The sequence below is a fragment of the Polypterus senegalus genome, chromosome 2 (assembly GCF_016835505.1).
Source record: "Polypterus senegalus isolate Bchr_013 chromosome 2, ASM1683550v1, whole genome shotgun sequence".
Classification (NCBI taxonomy): domain Eukaryota; kingdom Metazoa; phylum Chordata; class Cladistia; order Polypteriformes; family Polypteridae; genus Polypterus; species Polypterus senegalus.
The window spans coordinates 30,031,441-30,041,010 of NC_053155.1; the positions used below are offsets into that span (position 1 = coordinate 30,031,441).

At 37.2% G+C, this 9,570-nt stretch overlaps 1 protein-coding gene across 1 annotated transcript; it reads right to left on the reverse strand.

Annotated features, from left to right (window-relative positions):
• Positions 1-1,717: 1,717 nt before the first annotated feature.
• LOC120522834 (ICOS ligand-like) lies at positions 1,718-9,564 on the reverse strand. The gene is made up of 4 exons (XM_039743524.1): positions 9,537-9,564; positions 7,731-8,039; positions 6,810-6,933; positions 1,718-3,156 (listed from the first exon to the last, which is right to left on the reverse strand). Exons 2-4 carry the CDS (start codon positions 7,996-7,998, stop codon positions 3,135-3,137), a joined length of 414 nt encoding a protein of 137 aa, XP_039599458.1. The 5' UTR covers positions 7,999-8,039; positions 9,537-9,564; the 3' UTR covers positions 1,718-3,134.
• Positions 9,565-9,570: the final 6 nt, after the last annotated feature.

The following is a 9,570-nucleotide window of genomic DNA, read 5'->3' on the forward strand; positions in this document are numbered from 1 at the left end:
TTTTGTTTGTGTAGCTGTTTATAGTGTTTGAGTTTGGTGTATTAACGACATTTAAGCCTGATTCTGCATCTGTTTTTATATATTACTTATTTGGGATTTGGGGTTTGTAGGTGGATCTACTATTCAACTGCTTGTATGTGTTTGACCGTAATCCATTTTCATTCATGAGAGTATTTTCCGGATGTAGTTTATTTAACGGTATTTTCTTAAAAAAAAACTTGTGTTTGGGACGTTGTCAGCATGATGTGAATGGATGGCTTGATATTTGGATCATGTGACAGGTGTAACGGGTGAATATTTTCATGGTTGTCTTTATATTGTTTTGCTGTTCCATGTTGGTCACTATAAACATCTATTCTATCAGAAACTCTGTTATGAAAATATGAGATTAAATTTTTTTGTCGCCATTACTACTAACTACATGGGGTAAATAACATATTAAAAAAATATATCATCTTTGGGTGAAGTAGTCCTTCAGAAGACATTTTCCAGGTACAGCTAGGTTGGCCATTTGCTCCAAATATATTGAATACTGAAGCAGACGTTTTTTTTTTAAGAATGAATGGCTTTCCTGACACCAGCCTTCTTCAGTCACCTTTTACATCATTTAAGAAGAATTAAACTACTGTAGGTGACAGGTATAACAAAAGGAAGAATAAAATATAGAAAATACTCAAATAATGTAAGAGAAAACACTGCACAAACCACTTCCAGGATCCCCAGACTGTAACAAAAGCAATAGTTAAAATTTCAAAATGCAGAGGTACACATATTTAGATTTAAAGTAGCTAGGTGCATTCACAGAGTAAAATTAATGTTGTACAAAAATAGTACATTAATTTTGCCATACAATAAAAAATGTTGCCCGAAGTAACAGTAGCTTATTTCAATAATATCCTTTTAGGAAAATGATTAGTTATTTACAGGGCTATAAGGAGTCAAAATGTATTCTACTGGCATCAAACGCAAGTCAGGAATGAATGTAGGATAGAGCATGAGGATATTACATGGCACATTATCTCATCGTTTCATCAGCTTCCTAAACTACTTTTCCCTTTAAAAATCAGTGCTGAGCCACAGCCTCCCCAAGAAGCAGGGCACACTCACACACCCATAATTGTTTTTATGGGGTAATTTATAAGCACAAATGAACCTAACCTGATGGAGAATGGCAATAATATATGACAGCACCGGTGGCTATAAATGTATTCTTGCTATGATGAGGTCAACAGCTCGTTTTTTGTATGACATACACAAGACAAGCTCCTCTTCTGTTTGTATGGTCCAGAGCACCTAATTTTCTTACTTCCTTACAGCTACATTGTATGCATTGTACTACAGATGGAGTGCTGCCTCATTGTCAATAGCCTGCCCCTTATAACTCACAGTAAAATCAAACTGCTTTCATTGTGGGTGGTCATGGAGAGTACCTGGGGATTTTATAATATACAAATGATGGTCAATGGGCGGCAACGATCCACAACTTGCTAACATTACGTAACTGAAGACTGCGACTGAACACCGTCTGGAAAAGTTTTGTAGTGTGATAAGGCCATGGAGACATGGCTCTTTAAGGGTTCCAAAGGCTCAGGATTGCAGTGGTTAGTCTCCATGGCATGGTCAGCAGGTCACTTGATTAGAAGATTACAGGAATACTGTTTAGAGAGGCACAAAGTGAAAATGTGTTGAGGCGGTACTTTTTGGTTTGCAAGTAGGGTAATCCCCCCAACAAATGGTAGAGGGATGGAATTTGAAATCTGTATATGGTGACTCAGAAAAACTGTATGATTTTGTCTCTTTGTTGTTACTTGGTGCTTTGCATTATCTCTCCATACGTTTTATATAATAATAATGAGATTCATTTTAGGTAAATGCAGAGGCCCAGGCATCACTGTGTGTAGGTGTGTTACTAATGCGTCCTGCCCTGCTTACTGTATCTATTCACATTCCAGACCTTCCATTGCTAGCTTAACGTCAAAGTGTTAACTTCTCATTGATTTGGGCCATAAGCCAGAAGCAAAAATAAGCCAACCATCCTTCTTTCTCCTTAGTATCAAATCGCTTGAACAAAGCTGTGATTTATCATGTCTATCACAGGATGTACATACTTATACCAGGGCTATTTATGCTTCCTAAATGACTTGCCACTCGTGTTGTTGGATTTTTCGAGTGTCCAAATGAAAAAACCTTACATTAAAAACATGCAACCCCAACTTGTGAGAACTTGCAGGCAACTTTCTTTCTGATTAAGTGTGAAATATTCACATTACAGCTTGTATTCCGTTTGATTCCTCCTATCCATTACACAAAACCCTTCTGCTATAACCTTAACCTTTAAACCCATTGCACAGATAAACACTTTTCTTTGCAACATCTTGAAAAATGACCCCATTTCTGTGAACATGAAAATGCAAACAGATACTTTCCTTAAAATTTAGAAGAATTCACCACAGTCACTTCACTTGAACTGTTAGCCCTTAGACTGGCATTTTGGATTTCAAGCAGGGCACAGAGTTCTCGAGAAAAAGTTCACTTCCATCTCATTACAAAGAACAAGCACTACACAGTGAAGTATGGCTTAGCAGTTTTCCCCATAGTCGGTCCTTCTACGTCTTAGTCTGACGTCACCTGGCATCGTCTTCCAAACCACAGTCACATGTGCACTCTTTGTTCCATTTCCACTTGCTTTATTTCTAAGCAGGGTGGTTCAAGACAAGACATCTGTTCCTCATTCTGTTTCCGACGCCACACTATTCCACGTGTTTCAGTTCCCTTAAAGCTGCCTTTCTCTCTCGCCATTACACCTCAAGTCGGAAGATACACAATTCTTTAGATGCTGCTTTAGAACTTCAGAAATCTAAAAGCACAGAGGATGCCAGAAAAAATGTCTTTGTTTTTTTTACCTTCTTCAATTTTTTTTTAAAGATGTGTATTCATACAACACCAGCAGAGTTAGACTTAATATAGATTAAGTACAATTAAAACAAACTTGCCGAAATGCCCAAGCCCACTTTCTCTGGCACAAGAAAGTGTCAGTCCTTGAAGAAGGCAACATATCCATCAACAGTACTTAGTTCAGCTTCATATGGGAAGCAATTTGATGATTTCACGCCAAAGGGAGCACAGTTGACTTTTCAAATCACAGATGTGCCAGCCCTAAATAAAATGAAAAGAAAAGCATCAATTAAATTCCAACAAAAGAAAAGAAGGGTCGGAATCATTTCATGTAGGATGGTTTCCATATTAACAAAGCAGGAAAAATTTAGAAACAATAGAAATGTACGCACAGTGCCTTTTAGAAAGTATTCAGGCCCCTTCACATTGTTCACATTTTGCAATAGTGCTTCAATCAATTGAATTTATTTTTTCCCTCATCAAGTAAAATTCAGTATACCAGAATGGTGAAACGAAAACAGGATTTTAGAAGTTTTTCCTAATTCATTAAAAATAAAAAGGTGAAACATCACATTGAAACAAGTATTCAGACTCTGTTGTATGACACTTGAAATCTGGCCCATGGGGAACCCTTTCTATTGATCGGTCATTCATTGTTTTACTGATTTGTCATGATTAGGAAAGGCATGCAACTCTCCATAGAAAGTCCCACAGCTGAGCAAGGAGAGCTGAGGAATGGGACATAGAATTAAGAAAGGATACAAAAATATTCCTGCAGCACAGTGACCTCCATAATTCTTAAATGGAAGAAGTCTGGAACTACGACAACTCTTCCTTGAGCTGGCCACCGGGCCAAACTGAGCAATTGTGGGAGATTTGACCAAGGATCTGATGGTCACTCTGGCTAAACTTCTGAAAACATATGTAGAGATGGAAGAAACATCCAGAAGAACTACCCCTTCAATACTCCACCAATCTGGGAATTAAAAGTGGCCAGACAAAAGCCTCTCTGCAATAAAACATACATGAAAGTCCACTTAGAAATTGCATAAAGGCACCTAAAGGATTCTTACACCGTGAGAAACAAGATTCTGTAGTCTGATGCAATCCTTATAACCCTGTAACCCTGGAATCAACCTAGTTGCTCTTCTCTGTACTTTTTCTAGCACTGCTATGTCCTTCTTGTTGGCTGGGCACAAAAACTACACCTGGTGCTTCACATGAGGCCTCACCAGGGTGTTATAAAGCTTGAACAGAACCTCCTTGGACTTGGACTACTGCACACATCAGGGCACTATATAACCTGAAATTCTGTTAGCCTTCTTAATGGCTTCTGAACACTTAGAATCCACTATAAATCCTTTTTCCATCCAACTGGTCAGACCCAAACATGCTTAGCTTCAGGAGGATGACCTGTTCTGAAGTGTATATGGTATGGGTGCAGAAGGGGCATTTGTGATGGTCGTTTGTTGTCTGATATCTTGATAATCTCTGCTGTCATTTCTCTGAAGTGAACTAAGTGAAGACTGCTTTGCTCAGTTATACATCTATTATTATTCTACAGAAGCACAGACTTAAAAATGACCTAAGCGACTATTTGGTGAAAATGTGAGCAATTTAGAACCTCTCATTTGAAAACAGAACTAAAATCTCTGACTTCTCCAAAAAGAAGAGGAGCTTTAAATTATGTTTAATAATACCGGGTACATTTAGTTTTTAGTGTTGGTAAAACAAAGCAAATTCTTGTCAATTTTCCCCATTTATGAGGCGAAATGAAGGAAAAATCTGCCATAACATTACAAGATGTTGAGGACTCAAGTAGTTCATGTCAGCTATGAAAACTGTTTTTGTACAAAATGTAGGAGTGTGGGATAGCAAGGGAATGAGAGTACATGAGTGGTCCTTCCAAGATTCATCTAGGACGGATAGATAAGCAGTCTTTTTCTTCAAAGGGATATGGGGCAGAATCAGTTTTTGGTTTTATGTGCTGCCATTATCAGTTTTGCAGTAGATAGTGCTGCTATTTCATCAACCCAGTGTCCCAGATATCACACATGCATGTCAGAGGATCAGTCTTCTGGCTCATCTGAGGTATTTACTTCCACTATGGGTTGAGTGGGGGGTGTTGGTACTAGCTACGTCCTCTTCTGGTCTATCCGCAATACCAAAAAAGATGCCCACTGAGGGCACTTGACCCTTTCCAGTCCCCCAGTTATAAATCATAAGACCACTGGAAGGAGGTGTCACTCTGTGAAAAGAGCGCATCACAGGACGGAGCTTTCATCTGGTGACTGAAATTGGCCATTCAAAGCCTAATGGCAACTTTTGATTTTTGGAAACGTTTTGTTCCATTTTGTGTCACACAGTGTGTATTTTATTTATTCATTTTATCTTTGAATTAAGCAGGAATGACCAGGTTGGTGCCCCAACATCTCTCTTTTGAACTTGAAGTTCCTCAAACAACCACACGGGTTGCTGTTTTATGTAGAGTTTGCACCTTCTCCATTTGCTTATATGGATTTTCCTTGTAAATTCCAAAATAAAATGAAGGTTATGTTAACTGGTGACTCTAAATTGGCCCTATGTGATTCTGGTATTTTAGTCAATGCTGCTGGGAAATGCTCTGGCCTCCTGTAATCCAGAACTGGATTAAATGGTGGTGTTTGAGAATATCATGTTATGATGTGGTTATTTACTGCTTTATGGTGTCCACATGAGTAAATGTTTTGCTTAGGTTTTAGGACTCTTAAAGCTGCTAATTTATTTAGATGTTTAGCAGGACTATTATCTTTAGATGACATTCTATTGTTTATATTTTTGTCTTAATTGGTGTACTATCCTCATGATTTTTCTGTCCATATCTGAAATTGTGCCCATAAAGTAGACTGTATACTTTTATTCTAATGCAGATTAATTTGCATAATTGTTTGAGGTTACAGAATAAGACATTTATCAGTGTCTAGTAATTTATTTAACTGGTAATTTGTAATTGGCCCTATATGGATGTGTGCGTGAGTGGGCCTGGTGATGGATGTGGGGTCTATCCAGGGCTATTCCCTTCCTTGAGCTTACTGATCCATGACTGGGTGCCCTTTGCAACTGTGAACTGCAAAAAGCAGGTTTGTGAATGTTATACTATGGCTCTCCTTTATTCTGTATAAAGCAGTGCATAGTTGTGAGGAATAATTCTTTCATTTTTCCACTTTCTAAGCTGGCATATTCCAAAACAGTGTGCAGGGAGGGCAGGTGGACTCTGAAATGGATTCCAGCAGAACTACGCATAAAACAAAAACCAATACCCAGATGGGACACCAGTTCATAGCACTGCACACTTACTTGTACTAAGCCAGTTGGGAGGGGTGGATGTTGGGGAAAGGCAAGTTACTAAGAAAAAAAACTAACACATAAAGGCGAAGAAAAAAGGATAGTCCACTTAAGCTGAAATTTTAAGCCAAGCCATGTGATATTAGCAATAATCACAGGGCCATCGTGTGATCAAAGATGAAACAGCAATTGGCCACAATATCAAAAATATAGTAATTTGGGCAATGAGATGATGGTGGCATGACAGCAAAGTGGGTAGCGCTTCTGCCTCAAGGATCCAGTATTATGGGTTCAAATATCACCACTCCTTGTTGTCGTCTCTGTGACGTATTTATCTTGTCTATGCAGAGGTCGCACACTTGGTTGACCTCCAAATTTACCATGACTGAATGTGTGAGAGTGAGCAATATGATGGACTAGGCCTGCCTTGAGGTCAACAATTCTCACACAGACGACACCCATCCCCTCATTACTCTGAACTGGGTTAAGCGGGTTTGAGATTGTTATGTTAGATTATGTTAATACTGAGAAATAGGGTAACAACAGTACAGAAAAATTTCCATTTAATCTTGCAGAAAACAAGTACTTACTTTTTATTTCTATGTCTGATTCCAAGAACTGCCAGTATAAGTGTTACTGTTATTATTAAGAAAACAGAAACAGTTGCAATGATAGTCATCTTCTTCTTTTCTTCCATCTGCTTATCAGGATTTGCTTAAATTAAAAAACACCATTAATAAAATGATTAGTTGCTATGCATGCATCTCATACTACAGTAGTTACAGCATAATACACAGTACCTTTCAAAAGTATTCAGACCCTTGACCAATTCTCTAATTTTACTAAATAACACATTTTACAGTTATTTGGTTCTCTCTGCTAAATTTATTTGAAAGCGATGAAATTGAAAATTTGTGGGATGACACACTATATAATACATTTTGGGCTTCAGTGGATTGAAATAAAAATACCACAGAAGACACACTTTCCGTGTAGGAGTTAAAATTCAATACAATGAGACAATTGGTCAAGGCAAGGTAACACATTGTTTATGACATATTAGAAATTAGATTTCAGTGTAAGTTGACCCTTGCTGGTGCAGCCTCCTTGCCGAATTTCATACTGCTGCATCAAAGTCCATAAACTAGCAACAAATATGGAATCAAAGAAAGCACATTTTTACTGGGAGCCCAAGGTGATCCCATTAAACACTTATAAACGAAAAAGGACAGCCTTGACAAAACGGTCAATGTTTAAAAAACACATACATATTTGCCTTCTTACCTTAACCGATTATACAAGGGGCACTGTTGGGTACTTTGGCTAGCACTACATAAATCTCTTACCCATGTATCTCCTTCTTCCTTCTTTTATAAAGTGAGCTTGGAAATGGTGCCAAGCACTCTCGGTATTACTAAACAAGCTTATCCACAATGACAATGAGGCAGTGCATGTCTGTTCTGTTACACATGTTAGAGAAACTGAGCTCTAAAGACAGACAGTCAACTTACGTGATTCTTCATAGCTTGCTGTCAAGTTGACCTGGAGTGCACTGTTTTCAACTATGCATTGGATTTTTCTGATTTTGTGAAGTACATTGACAACAGTGTAGACACTCGTGATGTTGTAGCTTCGATTGCGTGTCTCATTTGTTGAATTGAACTGAATTCTGTCTGAGTCCTGGAGTTGTGGCTTATCATCCATAATCCAGTAGATATTCCCTTTTGGATAGCCCCCATAAGTAGAGCACATGTAGACTGAAATATTTCCATTGGTCATAGAGTTGTTAATGACTTCCAGTTTAGGTTCACTATAGTTTGCTGGAATGAAACAGTGAGATTCTTATTAGTGTGTGTCAACACAAATCAACTTAATATCAAGCCTTTTCACATTACCATATGGTTCAAAATTTAATAAACATCCTATAAAAATGTAATAATGATTAGGAAATGTTTCAATTTACTTATTCTATGGTGTACCATATAGCACTTTAATTCCATTTATTTTCAAACAGTGTACACTCTTTACAACAGATGTGCTTAGAGTGCTGTGTGTATATTTTGCTGGTTTAGCTTTTGCATAACATTCCCATGTCTTCCTGCTGTTCGTGTGAGATCCAATTATTCCCACAGTGTTATGAGTTTCATGTTCTTCATTGGTGATGATTAACTGGCAGAAAAAAAAACCTGCTAGTGTGTAAGAGTAAGCCCGGTAATGGACTGACAGTCAGTGGCTATCAAGATATGCGCCTACTCTTTCACAATCAGTACAGCAAAAAATTGCTTCAGAAAAATCGATGCATGCATAGTGTAAAGTATTGAGAAAGACTGAAATGCTGGAACATATTTAGAATTTAAGATTTGTTTAATAATATGAATACATGTAATATAAATGGTTTATTTTCTACTCCAATCACCCTGGTTAAACACAGTCTCTGATTTATCTCTGTCTTATGCTGATTTCTAAACTCCTTCATCCAATTTAAATTGTGTTTATTTTATAACGGCTTACTTGATGCATTACTGGGTGGGAGAGCAATTGTACATCACTATATTGTTTTATAAATTTGTGTTTTGTGCAATATTTTATTCACTACTACTGTATATAATGTTGTGAAGGTGTCACATACTGTATGCTGTGTTGCTGTATCTGTATCTAACTTGTTATGTGCATGAATGCAACACTAAGAGAAATTTCTAACAACTGTGTTGACTGTCAAAGTTCAAGGTCAAAACTTTTATCATTTTACTTATGCTTAATGCAACTCAGTGTTTAAAAAAAAAAAAAATTCTTCAAAATTAGGATGTATTTCTCAAAATACCACTAGATGTCTCCAATGCTTTAAAAATAAACTTTTGAACAGCCTTACATAGTGAGAAGTTAAGCAAAAGGACACCTTTTATTGGCTAACTAGAAAGATTACAAATTGTAAGCTTTCGAGGTAACTCAGGCCCCTACTTCAGGCAAAATGTAAACAGCCTTATGTGTAGTTAGTGGAGGTAGTGAATGACAACAGAGCGGTGCGAAAACAATGTTATGCTTTAGCTTACTAATCTTTCACAGTTTAACAATGCACCTCATATAGGATGGCATGTAGTATGGGATTGTTAATGCAGCTGAAACAATTCCAGTCAAAAGAGAAATGTCATTTGTTTTTGTGTTTAAACCCTTTAAATATTAATAAGATAGATAGATAGATATGAAAGTCACTATATGATAGATAGATAGATAGATAGATAGATAGATAGATAGATAGATAGATAGATAGATAGATAGATAGATAGATAGATAGATAGATATGAAAAAAAAAAACTTACCAGCTACTTTCAAGGAGATGCTTTGTTTTTAGAT